Source organism: Tupaia chinensis, unplaced genomic scaffold (genome assembly GCF_000334495.1).
Source record: "Tupaia chinensis unplaced genomic scaffold, TupChi_1.0 Scaffold141305_1, whole genome shotgun sequence".
NCBI lineage: Eukaryota > Metazoa > Chordata > Mammalia > Scandentia > Tupaiidae > Tupaia > Tupaia belangeri.
The window spans coordinates 370,217-388,377 of record NW_006201168.1 but is presented as its reverse complement, the minus strand read 5'-3'; the positions used below and the strand labels follow the sequence as shown (position 1 = coordinate 388,377).

The following is an 18,161-nucleotide window of genomic DNA, read 5'->3' as shown; positions in this document are numbered from 1 at the left end:
TCTAAATTTTGTGTATAACAGAAGTATATATTTTAATAAACTCATTTTGATACTTTATTTGTATTGAATGGTTTAATAAGGTGCCAAATAATTTCATTGTACTCTCACCAGTGAAAAAGCACTTGGTTATAATGACAGCATTTTCTACTTTCCCTTACATAATTTTGATTTAAAACAAATGGCCATAAATGAATTTCAGATCTTGCTTTATTTTAAATCACAATACTGTTTACATTTTTAAGTTTTTATTTCTTTCACAAGAGAAGACTGAGATAGGCATCCTAACAGGGTCTTCTTGACAAGATCCACCCTAAGCCTCAAGGCAGTCAGGATCCAAGTGTGTACACAGGCACCCCATGTATACAGGGAGACTAGGAACACAAGCCTGGACCTTCACCGAGCCTCAGCATCCAGAAGTGTTACTGCTGTGCTACTCAGCTGGCCTACACTTACCTTCTAATGGCTATATTATGCTACCAATTCTTGGCTTTCCAGTAACTAAAGAATGGTCCACTGAATTATGAGGCAATTCCTTTCCTCATTAATTCCTTAGGATAAATATCTAGAAATCACAAGGCAAAGACTTGGTTCAATACCAAAATTTCTTCTGAAAAGCAAGTGATTTCCAACTTCTATTGGCATTGTATGTAACATTCTTGGGCTGACAAGGTAAAATTTGATAGGCAAACAAGGCCAATTCCCACTTATTAGCTAGGAAATCCAACCCCTATATCTTTCCGTCTTTTTAGAAAACAACTCTAGTGAGATTTTTAACTTATGAGATACAGCTTTGTCATAGTTTTGGTTCTCTAGTCAAATTTGGGGATGTATGATTGTTAGACAAAGAGGGAATGATGGTCAATCCCTTCTGCGGTCTCTCTGGGATTTGGGTGCACAACCCAGTTTGAATTCCAAGGCACCAAGTCTGAGACTCAAAACTAGCTGTGTGGTTGTCTAGCACCTTAACCACCATGGCACCTACTGGCCCTGCCAAATAAGTTTTAAATGGTCAAACACATCAAGTTTTAGAAAAATAAAGTTTTATTTCTTTAGGCAGTGTCCTGTCATGTTGCAATCTTGTGCCTTAGCCTTTAGAGCAGCTGGGACAACTTGCATGTCCACACTGCCAGGGTCTTGCTGTATTGCCAGTTGTGAGCTTTAGATCTTCCTAAAGCTCCCAAGCTGCTGTGAGTATGGGCATTATGTCACCATGCTCAAACCTGTCCTGTGGCAGTATCCACCAGCAGTACTAGCCAGGGCTAGGCTATTTAAATTTTTAAAAAATTACTTACAAAACAGAAACCAGATTTATAAGCCTGCAACTATCAGAGACAGAGAAAGAGCCCCCCCATGGGGGTAAGGTCACCCATAATCCCTTCTCTAGTTCTCCCTCCTTTTGGGGTACTGGACATGCACACACACACACGCACACACACACACACACACACATACACATGCCCGGCACTGTTTCTCTAGCCACTGCAGACCCGTGCAGTTGGCCATATGGAAGGCAGCTGCCTTACCCAGCAGGCCAAGGGTTGGCCCCAGTTACAGAATATTTTATACAAATCACAGTACATTACAAATAGGAAATCGGTAATATAATACACTGACTCTATGCTCTATGCCAATTCACTTTGAAGACTCTTCAGTATAACCAAGTTCAACAAAGTCCTTTAGATGCGATTTCTTTTGGGTTAACTGCAACACTTTTTGTTATATTGTAAGTCTTGTAAATTCCAATAAGTCTATCTGAAATCTCAAACATATTATTTCGAAGAGAAATTATTATGAACTGGGCATTTTTTGTTTGTTCCTAGAGAGAGAGGGAGAAAAAAAGAGAATTAGAAACAGTAAGTAGATAAATCACATAATAAATATGAATGCTTTATTCCCATCATGCACATTTGTGGGGGCAGTAAATTAAACATTACATTGATAATGAACATGTACAAGAATAATGGTGTAGATAATTCATTATGGACTACTTCAGTTTGGGAGGAATCTGGGGATTTTGGGAAGCCTCACTGCCAGGCGTGTTTTTTTTTTTTCTTTTTTTGAGGAGAGGTTTTTGCTATAGGGTGCGTACGGTCGTTCGCCAGACAGAGACAGAGAGACCAGAGGGGATGGCCACACCGCAATCCCTTCTCCATTCTCCTCTCAGGATCTTGGGCACGCATGCACACGCGCCTGGCATGAGTTTAAGCCACCGGGTCCGGGACTCGAACTGCGGTCGACTACGTGGGAGTCCAGTGACATAGCCATTATGCTAACTGCTGGTCCCAACTGCCAGGCGTCTTCTAAGACAGATCCAGCAAGGAAGCCTGAAGTTCTTTGTAGCCGTGTACCTGCTACTAGTTTGCATTATTAACTTATATATTTTACTGCTCTGCAAGACGTATTTGATTCAAATAAAAAAGATGTGGTCACCTTTGATACTGTAACAAGCTTACAGAATAGGGACAAAGCTCAATACCAAGTCAAAGCATTCCATATATTATCCCCCAAATATCTAGAGAACCCCCTACTTACATATATATAAAATGCAACAATGGACACATTTTTAAAATCAAGGGCTGCATCAATTTCATCCATGAAGTAAAGAGGGGTGGGTTTGTAGTGGTGAAGTGCAAATACTAGAGCCAATGAACTGAGTGTTTTCTCTCCCCCTGAAAGGTTGAAAATCTTCTTCCAACTTTTCTTAGGTGGCCGAACGCTAAAATAATTAAGAAAATCGCTTAGTTACTCTTTCACATTTCCACACCCCAAGAAATACTATGAGAATATATGTAGAGAAGGCTAACAGAATTCAAAACTCCTGTGTAATTACAAACCTGAACATGATTCCTTCAGAAAAAGGATCCAAGCTGTCTACAAGCTCCAGTTCAGCATCCCCTCCCAATGTAAGCATCTGGTAATTCTCCTTTAGCTTATTTGTTATTATATAAAAACCTGCCATAAATTCATTAAGCCTTTGTTTCCGAAGATCTTCATATGCCTGTCTGAAATTATCTCTTTCATAAGTAATTTTGTCCAATTCTGCTACCCTTTGCAAATATAATTCTTCCTGTAAAAAGAATATTTTAAGAATACTCAGATAAAATTTCAGATGAAAATTAGTATCACTAATTATATAAAGCTGAAAGTCACAGTTTAGGACTAAAGAATTTGTTATACATAAAAGGTTATTCATACCTTCTTTTTATACTCTACAATGGCACCAAGGTTTGGTTTCATTTCATGACACTTGGCTTCCAAAATTGCAATTTGATTTGTTATAGAATCTGGGTTCTTGATTGCTTCAAGATCCTCTGGGCTTAAAATGGAAACTTCTTCAACAGGATTACCTTCTATGGGATGCAATGATATTTTTGAAATCTAAAAGTTAAATTAAACTAAGTGTTACAATAGATACAGAACTACAATTGATCATTTAAGATAAATCAACAATATGACCAATTATCTAGTCACAAAACAGGAATTGTGACTAATCTGTGTATCAACCTATTTTTCAAAGGACTTCAAGGAAGATAGTCGCAACATTCCAAAGTATGCATGTAACTGTTAAATCTGTACATCAGCCCTGGGGGTAAAAAGGAACTTGCCTAATTCTAACCATTACTCAGATTCTTATGTAAGCAATAATTACTATATATTGTTGATTTTACTTCCTGAGAAAGGATTATATCATGGAATTAAGAATCATAAGTGAAAACAAAACAAAAAACCCTACAACGCACCCTCACCAATCTCCCCACTGCCTTTTATAAAGGATATGTTTAAAGTTAAACTTAGCTAAATATAACAATCTCACCTCTTTTTGCCAATATTTTATTTTAGAATTATGTTCAGCAATGTGACCATTTACTTGTTCAAGTTTCAACTTAATACTAAGTGCATCTTTTTGAAGAGCGTGTTCATTCTCTTGAATAACTTTTAGTTCTTGAAGTAGATTACGATGTTCTTTCTGGATCTCTGGTAAGGACTTCTAAAAACCAAGAGGAAATGCTACAGACATGATCTTCCCAAACAGAATAGGTATTTTCATATTACCAAGATAAAGGGGTTAGCACTCTCTCCCCCCCTTCCATTTAAAGTTAACAACACATTTTAATCTACAGAAGGGTGAATGCTTACTATATTCACAGCACTGATATACAGGCACTCAATGATGAGGACTGAGTTCTGCTCCTCTGACTAGGCCATTAAACAAACTGGTTAATAAGCGAGGAGGTTAAAGGCTGATGTCTTATGCTGTGTCATGGCACCATAGGGTATGTATTATATTTTTCAATAGCTATCATGTAACACACTAGAATAATGTAATTCTATCCATACAAAAAACATGCATTTAGATAAAGCACCAGAAAGTGACAAGCTAAACCACAACACAATGATATAAATCAAGTGTAACTCTTATTTACTCTGAATACTACCTATGTGAGCACAATAAGGTACAAATTTATAAAAGAACCATGTAGTCTTACAGGACTGTGAACACTCTGTGTAGTGAATGTTAAGCAACTTGTGGGGATGAGACAAAAACTGAGAAAAGGGATTCCAGAGACTCCCAGACTTAAGGGATTTTCTGTGTGGAGAAATTGAGTCTGAGCAGTCGTTAAACAGGTAGGTAGACTGTTGAACAAGGAGTAGCTGTGTATCAAATTCTGTAAGTTGCTTGAAATACCATCCCTCCCCTCCTCTCCAGTAAAACAAGCCTCACCTCTGCAGCATTTGTAATATTTACGACATCTGCTGCTTTGTCCTCAAGACTTTTTAGCTCTGCTGTTAAGTCATTTACTTCCTTCTCAGTATCTCTTATTTCTTTCTCTGTGCGTAAAACGGATTCTTGTGCCTTTTTAAGATTTCTAAGTAAGAAAAATGACACATTAAAAATGTAACACGATTTGTTACTCTGAAAATCTACCAAGAACTTTTCATAACACCTTAGGTGAACTTTCTTCCTACTGTAAGTTTTTACATTTATGATTTACTAAACCATCTTTAGATTAATTTTTAGACATTTATGACACTTGTGGGATGACTTGTAATAAACAAAACTGCCTTATATAAGCTTTTAGTATCACCTAAGCTTAGATTCCCAGACAGAGGTGTCTATTAGATTAATTTCTTTTGTCATTTTCTTGTCTGATCTCTCTATTCATGAAGCTATGTCTCTAAATAAATATCTTGCACTTCAAGACTGGACAAGTATATCACTCCTAAAAAGAGCACTATTTCCACTTAACAAAGTTATTTCTACTCTGACTGACAGGCTTTTTTTTTTTAATTAAAAAAAAAAAAGAGGTTTTTGCTATAGGGCATGTGTTTTTGCCAGAGACAGAAAGCAAGAAATCACCCGTCGGAGGATGGCCACGCTGCAGTCCCTTCTCCACTCTCCTCTCAGGATTTTGGGCATGCGTGCACACAAGCCCAGTATGTTTTAAGCCACCAGGTCAAGGGCTCGAACCGCGGTCTACTCTATTGGAGTCCAGTGTTGAAATCATTACACCATCTACTGGTCCCAATAGACCCATTTAAGCATACTTCTTCCCCTAACATACACAAGTGGTTCATTCCTTGTAAGTTGAGAAAAAGAATAATGTGGCCAGATAATCAAGAGGGAGGGAAAATGAGGAAGTATCCCCCATGGGGTATGGTCATGCTGCATTCCCTTCTTCATTTCTTCCTGTCAGGATTTTCGAGAGAGACACGCATGCTGGCATATGTCTCAGGATGCCAGCCTGGGACTCAAACCACGTGGTTGTCCAAGTGGGATCCAGCTTACATAACTAGTAGGCCATGGGCTGGTCCACTAGGGATAATTATTTTAGAAACACTTTAATACTCTAGTAAGTTTTAAAATAAGATCTAATAGCTAAACTCATTTTTCTGAGTTGGGACAATGTAATCTTTTTGTTAATTGAAAATTTAACTCACAATTTTCTAAAGAGTTCATTCTCATCTATTTTACTCATTCTCTTAAAGTCTAGAGCTGTTTAAATTAATCACTATTTTCTTAAACCAGAGAAATAAAACTGATTTCTATGCCCTCACAATTGATATATATTTTTTCTCTTTTCTTTTTAAAAAAACAAAAAACATATGGTAAGTGTCCCTTCTAGGTTCCCTTTAGTAAAGTTCTTATTAGGTAATAACACATCAGATTTAATCAGTAATGCAGAACTATTTGATGGAATGTTTATATTTAAACATAAACACATTTCCAATGTGGAGGTAAAAATGGGCAAGACAGGTCAGGGTGGCATGCATACACTACCTGTCAGCAGTCTTGATTGCTACTTGGGCTTTAGTAATAGCGGAAGCACATTCATCTAATTGCTTATTTATTTTATCAAGTTTGTCTTGCTGGGCCTTGAGTTTATGATTATTGATTTCCACGATGAGATCGTGTAAACGTTTAACTTCAGCTTCTACTTTACCAGCTTTTTCAGCCACGCCATCATATTCTGAAATTTAAAAATAAAAAAAAAAATTAACTTGTGTTTCTATGTTACTAAACATCACTTGTTAGATATAAATTTGTTCAGTTAACCTCTCTGTCTCAGCTGTGAACACTCCTCTTGTTCTCCTTCCTCCACAGGACAGGGTCTTGGTATGTTCCCCGTACTAGACTTGAACTTCTGATCAGCTTGCTTTGGGTTCCCCAGCAGCTGAGTGAGACCACAGGTGTCTCTGGCCCCTATTTTCTTCATTTTAAAACTAATTTTTAATTAACACAAAATAAACATACATATCTATGGGGATACAATGTGGTCTTTTTGGTATATGAATATACGCATGATGATTAAATTGGGGTAATTAGTATACTTAACCATTTGTCATTATTTCATGTTGGGAACATTCAATACTCTTTTTAGGTACTCTAAGATACCCAGTAAATTGCTGGCAACTATATTCACCCCACTGTATTTTGTAACACTAGACACTGTTTCTCTTACCTATCTGTAACTTTGCTTCAGTTAAATTACGATTGCTTTTCATGTTCTCACAGTCTTTTCAAAGATCTTTTCAACTTTTTCTCAGGGTACTTTCTTGACCACTGGTTTCTTAATGACCAAGCCTTAGACTATTTGCCTGATGCTATTAACTTGTCTACAGTTTTAAACTGTGGTTACTTTCTTTTGCTTATCCATCTTGGCAATTCTCCACATCAAGTAACAACTTGGAGGATGTAAGATGAATTGGTGCTCTTCTCTCTTGTCAATGAAGAGTAAAAGTTGACACTGCTCAGATTCCCATGTAACTAGGGTTTAGACAGAATTTAGGTCCCTTTACTCAAAAGTCTTTGTATAATTTGGAAGGCATTAATCAATGAACCAGACATATTCATTCTGCTGCCAATCAGTCAGTCAGAGAAGTCTGGATTTTCTGTGATGGAGTTAGAGGTTCTGGTATCTAGTCAACAGCTTTGTGAGTACTGACAAGCAGTGACATTAACTTTGATGGTATGGATTACAGTAAAAGTTGTGCTTTTATGAGTGGTATCTGCAGTGGCATCTTCCTGATTTGAGAGAGCGTTTTTCAAAACTGCAGAAGCAGCAGTAGCTCATTTGATGGTTCTACAGAGAAGCTCTTCATAATACTTTTGTATGTTTAATCTAGAAACCTTCTTCAGCCATTCCAATGATTCTATAAGCAACCCGATACCCTGTTGTATATATACAAACACACGTATGCACTACACAAATCCTGCACCAGCCAGAGTGGATGCTGTTTTCCAGATCTGAATTCCAATCACTATAGAATGTAGGAAGGATAAAAAGGTGCCAAGGCCTAGCAGCTGTGGCACTTGTGCCAAGTGCTCTGCAAGGCTGGAGGCCATGAGGCATCTGACTTCAGATCCCTAGGCTGACCGAAGACACAAGAAACATACATAGGCAATGGGATCTGGCAGAGGTGGAGCACGGAGGAAGAAGGGTCACAGAGCGATGTGATCCTGCCAAGGGTGCTTCTTTCTCTTCGTGCTATCACTACAAAAAACAAAACAAAACAAAAAACCCCAACCACCCGAACAAAAAAACAGGCAGCAAAAAAAAAAAAAAAAAGGTGGGAATTCAAGCGATCAAAAAATCTGTGTCCTGAGAAGCAATAGGGTTTTAGCATAGGAAGAGAATAGAGAAGCAGGATTTGATGGAAGAAAAGGATTAAACAGACTTATTGCATCCTCTCCTTCATTTCTTGTCTGCTGCTAGGTTACAGTGGAATCTCAACATCTATTAAACCTCTTAGAGCATGGATCTTTTAGCCTATCAAGTAGAATTCCAGAATCTCTATTTCTTACATTCTGAGATTTGGCTCTCCAAAGAAAAAAAGTTTTGGATCTATGGACACCATATTTTCCTAAAGATATGACATATACACATTTTAAAATTAGGTCTGTTACACTGCTGTGACTAGTAATTGCTTACTGTAGGTCTAAGTTATTGCATGTATTAAGGGAATTATTTTACTCATAGTGAAGACATTCTTTACAAGTGGAATTCTCTCGGGCTCCCTATGTGCTTGGCTCACTGGTGGGGTGGGACACCTGCTGCTATGGGGACCAACACCACCACTTGACAGTGACTGGATGATGGGTCAGGTATCTATAATGAAGAAGGCTTCTATTTCTGAATCTCTTCCCAAAGAGGTAAAATGCTCCTTGTTTTCAAAGATCCACCATGCATTTCTTTTTATATCTATGAGAACATATCTATTATAACTAGGAAGGAAAAAAACTGTGGCATAGGTTTGAAGCCATTATGCTGATTTGACATTATCTTAAAAGTAATGGGACCAGCAGATGGCACAATGGTTATGTTGCTAGACGCTCTTGTAGTTGACTATGGTTTGAGTCCCAGACCCCGTGGCCTCAAACTGGGCATGTACCCCCAAAATCCTGAGAGGACAGTGGAGGAGAAGGGATTGCTGCATGGCTATCCTCCCAGGGGTGATTTCTTGCTTTTCATCTCTCTGGTGAGTGCATGTGCCCTATAGCAAAAATCTCTCTCTCAAGAAAACGTAAGATGCCTGGCCCCAGCCACAGTGGCACAGTGGTAGCACAACTCTCTGCAATGCTTCAGGCCATGTGGAAGATCAGGATTTGCTTTCCAGGTAGACCTGAAATCCTGGTAATTCTGAAAGGTAGGATGAGGGTAGCAGGAGAGATCATGCCGTGAGACTCTCTTGACAGTGCCTGTCTCTCTTATTAATGTGTTCAAGAGTTAATTATATACCTAGTAACCATTATCTTGTGCCAGAATTACTGCAACAGCACCCCAATTTTCCCGCTTTCACCTTATCCCCACTTACTCTACTCTCTGGACATTAGCCAGATACTTAAAAAAAAAAATTGCATGTTGATGTAAGATAATGTATTTAGTGCTTCCCTCACCCTCACCTTTATGGGAGAGAAGAAAAGAGAGAGGATTCCTTTGACAGAATCTTGCCTGTGTCAGGATCTCTTTGCCTCAGTCTCCCCACAGGATTACAAGCACTCAATGCCCTGCGATTTCAAATCAACTTGGGCTTCCCAGGCAACCTTTGGCATCCCAAGCAGTGGCACTCTGTCACCAAGGCTGGGCCTGAAATATTTACTCGTAAAGATACGCTTAAAGAAATGGGTCCTCCACATCAGACATTAACAGAATAAACTGGTAATACTCAACATTTCTATTATTAAGCTTAAAAAGTTCAGGAGAAAGGTGTATTATGAAGAAACTGTGCATAGATTTCAAAACTTTTTTTTACATCAAAATAAACTCACACTTTAATTTTTCCACAAATATTTTCAAGAACATTAGTCTTAATAAAGTCAAGGATTCCTTTTTAAATAAGAACAAAATACAGATTACTGCAGTTTCTCCATGGAAGTATTGCTTATAATGGCACAGACATTTTTGGCCTTTCAGTTAGCCCTCAGATACCATCAAAGAAACCACAACAAATATTGTTGGTATGTGTGGAGAAAGAAGAGTCTGAACAAAGTCAATGTGTCTGCAAAAACAAAATAAATACAAGGGAAAAGCAAATGCTGTCAGTTCAGGCCACTTTCTTATACACTCTCGAATGGCTATTTCACTACAACTATCACAGTTGGCCCATAATAACATCCCCCAGGAGCTAGATTCCGCTGTTCCTCAGCCACACTGGCTGCCTTGAGCTCTCTGAGTGCTCCTAGCATACTCCTGCCTCAGGGTCCTTGCTTATTCCTCTATACTCTCTTGGATCGCCTTTCCCCACAATACTCAGAGTTAAGCACCCACACTTCCTTTGGGTCTCTGCTCAAATATCTGCATTATTTTAACTGTGAGCTTCTTGATGACAAGGACTTTGTTTTGTTCACAGCTCTATTAATGGCACCTAAAACAAAGTGTGGCTAGTAGCAGATGTCATTTGAACAACTTTTAAATATAAAAAATGCAAATAAACATGACTGCACACAAAATCAATATAGGTATAAATGAATATTTGATGTGCATAGAGGACAACTGTCTAACATATTCTTACTGTTCTTTCTCCTTTGGAAGAAAACTCCCTCATTTGGGAGAGCAGTAGGATAATTGCTCCAGTTCCACTCTAATTAGTTCTTTGGGATGAACAATCAGTATTTGTTTTCCTTGGCTCATGAACCAAACCATAAAAGAGGTCATTCTTAAGAATATAATGAAGGACCACTGTGTTTGCTGGGATTACCAGCTAAGGTGATGCCAGCCTGGAGAGAATCTGTGCCATTGCCCAGCGTTCTCTTCTGCTGCTGCTGCAAGGTACACATATATGTTTGAGCAAAGCCAACAAAGAAAGCCGGCCTGTTAAAATTCATAATCAGAAGACTTCAATTAAGGCTAAAAAGAAAGTTCTGCCCATCAAGTCTCTTTTTTAACAATTTTATTTTGGTAAAATATTTACATATGTATAGGCACACAAGAAGCAGTGGTTCTGGAAGAAAAAATGTTTTTATACTAGCTTTCAGATACTTGGTTTCTCTTTATGTGCACACTATTTCCTTACGGTGTGCTCTTGTTTCAGCTGTTTTCGCCAAATGTTCAGTTTTCCGAATATACAGTAACTACTATCTTGAAGTGTCTGTGTGAAGATTAGGGCCAAGTATAAAATTAAAGGCAAGGGCTCTGGAATCAGCCTGTATCATTTATTCATAGACTATACATACTGTGTGAGCCTAGGCAAATTATTTAAGAATCACTCTGTATCACCTCCCTTATTTGTCGAATGAGGCTATTAATAGTACTGCTTTATAGGCTTATGAGAATAATAAAAGCTGTAAGGGACTGTGATTACATGTACATAATATATTTAGCTATTATTACGCTACAAACTATTTTAAATTTTACATATTTTAAAATCCCGTTTTTGAAAATGTTATTAAGTCTGTATCTTTAAACATACCTTTCTTGAAAGCACTAACATTTTCTTCTAGCGACTTCTGCTTTTTCTGGTCAGGAGCAGTAGCAAGTACATTAGCTTCAAGTTCCTTAACTTGGATATTCAGATACTCTTCTTGTTCTGATAAACGCTATGGGCATGTTTTAACATTTATGGTCAATATTTCAACTTGGTAACCATAACATCTACTTACACATTTTGATTCTTAAAAAGAACATTTACAATCTTTTAAGAAAAAGATAAATGCTGACAGGAAAAGAACAGAAACACAAGCAACAAATATATTTTAAAAAATGACCAATAGGAAATAACCTATAAGCTCATTATGGAAAGTCAAAATGCCTTTTTAAAATTCATAAGATAGCACACCTATATTTTAGACTGCTCACTGTTCAAAGAATTAGGAAAATAATTATTTTCATATGCTGCTAGCAATGCATGGATCAGTACCATCTTTTAAAGACAAACGGACACTATGCAACATATTCCTTAAACATTGTACACATCCTGCATAATACTTTTAATTTAAAGAATCTATCCTAAGGAAATAACTGAATGAGTATGTAACCGTATACAAAAAGGGCATTTTGAACATAGCAGGTGCACACAATAATACAAAAAACATTTATCCAATTGTGGTACAAAAATGCTCTAAAGCAATTGAAAACAAAATAAAACTAAACTGGTGTAGAAAAAAAAGTGTGTTATCAAGTGAAGAAATTAAAAAGCCATATGCATGCTCTAAACACACACACTTACCACGTATAAATACATTACATGCAAACTAGGTATATAAAAAAGTTAAAGTATTAGGTTGTTGGGAAAGTCATAATGTATTTTCCTAGTTCTATAAACAAAAATGCATCATGACTTTGCCAGCAGCCCAATATATCAAATGAAAGTAATCATCACTTAGATATTTTCTGAAAACTAATTTTTTAAACAGTAGACATGTGCTACTTTTTCATAATCAAGAAAACATTCCACTTTGAAAGAGAAGGGAAATAAATTGGATAACGGAAGTTATATTTCTTTAGAATACAGACAGAATACAGGAGTAACTGGCTGGAGCAACACTGTTACAGGACATTTTCCATCACTACTTAGGAAAACAAACTTAACAAGTGACAGACCTTCCACCTAGAGACCCATCCTTCTCTAGCCTTATATTTTAAAGTTGTAAGCAAATAGCAAAATGGTTCTGCTCTTGAATTCCAATAGTTTTAGTTAATATCGACACCACACACAAATACCTGGATGCTTGCTGTAAACTTTTCTAGTGTATTTCTCATTTCTCGCTCACTGTGCCGTAACTTAATTACTGCTTCTTCCAGTTGTACTTTCTGTTCTTGGATATGCACCGCTTTTTTAGATTCTCTTTGTAACTGCGATTCCATTTTATTTACCTACAAAGAAAAGTACCAGTGAAGTTGAGTTTTCCTCAAGAGTCCTTTCAGAAAGCAAAGTCAACCTATGGATGAAGAAAACCCAAACTTCTACTATTAAAGACTAGAACAAAACCCAACAACCCAGTTTCAATCCCTGATCCTAAAGCTTAGATGACCAACTTTGGCATCATATAATCAGATAGACATTAAGTGTTGTACAACGGCCTATTATTATTTCAATGAAGCTACAGCATTCAAATATTTGAGTGGAAAGAAACTATTTCAAAATATGGGGAAAAAATATTGAGATAAACTTTGGAAAAAGTTACCTTTCCAGGATTTCTAAGCACAGGGAGAGATTTTCGCTATAGGGTGCGTGTGCTCTGCCAGACATCCCCAGGGGGGATGGTCATGCTGCAATCCCTTCTCCTCCATTCTCCTCTCGGGATCTTGGGCACGCACGCACACATGCCCGGCGTGAGTTTTAAGCCACCGGGTCCGGGACGCGAACTGCGGTTGACTATGTGGAAATCCGGTGACATAGCCATTAGGCTAACTGCTGGTTCCCAAGAGCAGGTATATTTTTAAGGAAGAGGAAAGTGTTAATAGTATTCTGGGCAATAATGAACCCAGCAGTATTCCCTAGGCATTTAGATGTCTTCAAGTAGTCCTGCTCTGAATATAAAATACGGGAAAAAAAATATTCTGAAATAAAATGTAGGCACAGTCATCAGAACCCTTTGTTATACTTACATCTTTTTTTTTTTTGAGAGGTTTTTGCTATAGGGCTTATGTGCTTGCCAGAGAGACATAGAGACAGAAAGAGAGAAATCACCCCCCAGGGAGAATGGCCATGCCACAATCCCTTCTCCTCCATTCTCCCCTCGGGATCTTGGGCACGCATGCACACGCACCTGGCGTGAGTTTAAGTTACCGGGTCCGGGACTTGAACCACGGTTGACTACATGGGAGTCCAGCAACATAGCCATTACGCCAACTGCTAGTCCCTATACTTACATCTTAAAGTTATTTTGAAATAGAAAGAAATTACACACGCAGCAATAATTATGTAAAAAGAAAAATTAAATGTCAAACAAGGGAATGGTTTTAAGTAATTTATAATATATTCATATGATCTAAATATAGTACTTTAGAAAGTTGTGTATGTTGAATACATATTTTCTAATTAACAATGTTTTGTTCTTAGAACTTTTCAAGGTCTTACATAACCTCCACCCCACCATTTATATATTCATTTCTAGAACATTCAATCTGTTCATCTCCAACCTGACTACAGTATGCTTAAAAACTGGCTCCATTTTACAGTATGTCCTTTCCTTTTTGAATTTGCCGGAGGGTGCATGTGCTCACCAAAGAGACCCGCAGGGAGAGGAAAAAGCTGCCGATGGGGCATGGCCATACTGTGTCCTCTCTTCTCTGTTCCTCCACCCTGCTGAGATTTTAAGCACACAACTATGCCTTGAGTGTTCTTCAAGGTGCTGGGGCTGGGACTCAACAATAAAGCTGGACATGTGAGACAGTTTCCTTAACCGTCATGGGCCTGGCCTTGTAGTGTGTATCATGTACCACAGTAAAACTGCTTAAAATACTACTACATGTTTACATATACTAACCTCTTCCTCAGAGATTTCAACAATAACGGATGAACCCATTCTTCCTTTCATAACTTTGCTTCCACCACCAGTCATTGTACCTGAAGAACGAAGGGAAGTCAGCCTTATCTCCTTCAATGGCATTTAACTAATTCAACGTTAGGAAAACAAACTAAAACAAACCAGTATTACCTGATTGTTCTATAATTTGCCCCTGTAAAGTTACCACTCTCCATCTTCTATCTTTTTGATATGCCACTCTAGTGGCTTGATCTAAGTTGTCAGCTACTAAGGTATTTTGTAAAGCAAAGTAAAAAGCTTGACGAATTTCTTCATCTTTTACTTTTACTAAGTCAAATAACCGAGGAGTATTTTCAGGAGTTTGAATTTTGGTCATTTTCTTTGCCCACTCTGCCATCTAAAAGTAAAAATATATAACAAAGAGAGTAATGTTTCTTCTAGGTATCACGATCTTACACATGTAAAATCCTACAGAACCCACATGAAAAAATGAATATAAGTAACAAATGAATCCAGCAAAGTCGCAGGATATAAGATCAATATACAAAAATTAATTTTATGTATTAACTATACGTCTATACAATAACAATAAATAAACTCAAAACTCAAAGTAAAATTTAAAATCTCATTTACAGGGGCCGGCAGGTGGTGTGATAGGTAAGGGTGCTGTACTCCCACATGGCCGACTGCAGTTCAAGTCCCAGAACTGGCAGCTGGCTTTCTCATTTTTCCTATCTCTCTCTCATTCTGTCCCTTTCTGGTCAAATAAAAATAAAAATAAGTAAGTAAGTAAATAAATAAATAAATGAAGTTAAATAGAATAATTCTTAAAATAATTTCCATTTACATCATCACAAAATCCCCTAATATATAGAAATTTTTTTTTTTTAATTTCCAGAGGACATACATGCTCACCAGACAGTGGGGAAGGAAATACCCCACGATTGAGTATGAACATGCTGCTATCTATTTTTTCCTACTTTCTCTTGCCAGGACTTTAGGCATGCATACATATGTGCCTAGCATATTTTTCAAGATGCTGGTGATGGGATTTGGACAGTAGCTGGCCATGTAGGATCCAGCTCCTTTAAACCACTGTGTTGTAGAACTAGACCTAGGAAGGACCAGCAGTTGGCGTGATGGCTATGTCGCTGGACTCTCATGTAGTTGACTGTGGTTTGAGTCCCAGACCCGGCAGCTTAAACTCACACCAGGTGCATGTGTGTTTGTGCCCAAGATCATGAGAGGAGAATGGAAGAGAAGGGATTGTGGCGAGGCCATCCCCCCTGCGGGGGTGACTTCTTGCTTTCTGTCTCTCTGTATCTTTCTGGTGAGTGCATGTGACCTATAGCAAAAAGACAAAAAAAGAACTAGCCCTAGGAATAAACTTAGTAAGAAACATAAGACTCATATAACAAAAGCTACAAAATTAAAGGTAAATAAATGGGAGAAATCCATGTTTGTGGAATGAAAGATTTAATATATTGATAAGATGGCAATACCACCCAAACTGATCAAAGGAACCTCTATCAAAATCCCGATTACCTTTTCTGAGGCAGAAACTGACCAGCAGATCTTAAAATTCATATGGATATTTGAGGGACTCAGAATACTTAAAACAATTTTGAAAAAGAACACAATTGGGACAAGTCCCATAGCACAGTGGTTGAGTACTATTTATGGGGAACCAGATTCAACAAGGCTGACTATAGTTCAAATCCTGGTCCCATTAACTTGTGGGAATGCTGGGCATACAAGTGTGTATGCCTATAGACCCAGTGGGATGTAGAGATGGGGGAAGGTGATTGTGGTTCTCCCCACTGAGGGGTACTTTCTCTCTCCTCCCTGGTGATCAAATTTACTCCCTGGCAATAGAAACAACAGAACTAGAAGACTCACACTTCCTTTTAAAATTTTACTTCTTATCTTTAGTAATCAAGACAGTACTAGCATAAGGAATCAAACCAGATGTCTAGAAATAAACACATTCATGATTGGCTGGCTTCCTCTGAGAGTACAAAGAAAATGTTGTTGGGAAAGAATGGTCTTCTCAACAAATGGTGCTAGACCAACTAGACATCTGCGTGGAAAACAGTAACACTGGAGCCCTACTTTCACTGTATATAAAAATTAATTTGAATTCAACACCTAAATGTAAAAACTAAAACTATATATATAACTCTTAGAAGAAAGCAGAAGAGGAAAAATCACTGTGACCTGGATTTAGAGAGTGGTTTCTTATACACGACATTGCAAACATGAGCAACCAAAGGAAAAATCTATGTAACTCCACAAGCTAAAATAATTCTTAAAACATCAGATGCTCACCGAATCACTGTGAAGATAAAGTACTAGAATTCAAAAGGAATAAAAACAGTTGGCACTTAAAAATTAAAGGCAGCTTATCGTGAATACCCACCTTATCTAAACCTATAAAGGTTGCAACTCCAATATTTTTTCTTTTAAGGAAGTTCACACATTGTTGGGCTGTATCAATAGAATCGACAACTATGTAGTCTAATGCATGACAACAGGATGAAATAGCCACATCGTATTTCTCATCAATGGCGCCTAAGTCCCCCTAATAATTAAACAGAGAAAGAAAAATACTGATATTATAGTCAGGAAGAAATTAGGCAAAAAGGACCAGACCATCTATTTCCTAACTATTCACATAGACTTTTAAAGTTACTTTAAAATTAAGAACTATGTAAACATAGTTTTAAAAAGCACAAAGAAGGCTCGTAGGTGGTGTGGTTAAAAGCACTTAACTCCCACATGGCCAGCTATATTGAGTCCCCAACCTGGTAGCTTGCTTTCTCACTCACTCTCTCCAGTCAAATTAAAATAATAATAATAAAGTTAAATAAAATAATTCTTTTAAAAACTTTACAAAATAAAAAAGCACAAGGAGTGCTTTAAAAACAAAACTAAGTGTCCTTCTCACCCCAACCTTCCCCTTTAGCAAAAACATTAAAAGTACATTTTAATCTACCTTTAAAAAGTTTATGGACATGCAGTTGAATTTTAAATGAGTACAAAATGAAGTAACTGTTTTCATTTCATGAAAACATGTAATGTGAAGTTATGACACCTAAAAGAACTATAAACAAAACAATGCATAAACTACAACTCAGAATTACTGAAAACCATCCAAGATTACATTAAGCTCCTAATTAGCTGTCGAGAAGCATTCACAAACTGGAGTAAGTTTTCCTTGGAAGCAAATGAATAAGATCAAATTATGTATCCTCAGGAAAATAGGGACACTTTACATGAGACATATTTGCTAAGTAATTTTCAGTTGCCCTTCCTTATCTCTCTGTTCCCTCCTCTAGAAGCCACCTTAGGGACTGCATCCTTCAGCTCTTAGTGTCTTCAGCTTTAGTTAGTGTGAGGTATCACCTGGAGACTGGAGTAAGAGCTAAGTGGAGTTGAAGTACTTATTTCCCTCCTCCTTCCCAACCCAAACTTGCCCCCCTCTTGAGGTCTAGGAATGATAATGTTTCTCATTATTGCTAGCCTTGGGCTTCTAGATTATTATGCCTATTGATTTCCCTAAGCCCTAGCCAAAATTATAAAATATGGTCATCCTCTGTATCTGCAGATTCTATATCAATGGATTTAAACAAATGTGGATGCTCTCAGGCCATGCCAATTGGTATAAAATGGAGGAACAGGTGGCCCCTAGAAAAGGAGATACTGAAAACGTTTATCTGAGTATTGTCCTTTA

At 37.6% G+C, this 18,161-nt stretch overlaps 1 protein-coding gene across 1 annotated transcript in view; it reads right to left on the bottom strand.

Moving 5' to 3' along the window:
* Positions 1-203: 203 nt before the first annotated feature.
* Positions 204-18,161, bottom strand: part of SMC4 (structural maintenance of chromosomes 4) — a 41,471-nt gene continuing 23,513 nt past the window's right edge. Inside the window, exons 13-24 of the mRNA XM_006163049.3 lie at positions 16,848-17,009; positions 14,600-14,825; positions 14,429-14,508; positions 12,660-12,812; positions 11,410-11,536; positions 6,281-6,470; positions 4,724-4,868; positions 3,815-3,988; positions 3,196-3,378; positions 2,835-3,067; positions 2,533-2,716; positions 204-1,816 (exon numbers count right to left, since the gene is read on the bottom strand). Coding sequence (XP_006163111.1) covers positions 1,664-1,816; positions 2,533-2,716; positions 2,835-3,067; positions 3,196-3,378; positions 3,815-3,988; positions 4,724-4,868; positions 6,281-6,470; positions 11,410-11,536; positions 12,660-12,812; positions 14,429-14,508; positions 14,600-14,825; positions 16,848-17,009 — 2,010 coding nt within the window. The 3' untranslated portion in view covers positions 204-1,663. The remainder of the gene's footprint in view (positions 1,817-2,532; positions 2,717-2,834; positions 3,068-3,195; positions 3,379-3,814; positions 3,989-4,723; positions 4,869-6,280; positions 6,471-11,409; positions 11,537-12,659; positions 12,813-14,428; positions 14,509-14,599; positions 14,826-16,847; positions 17,010-18,161) is intronic.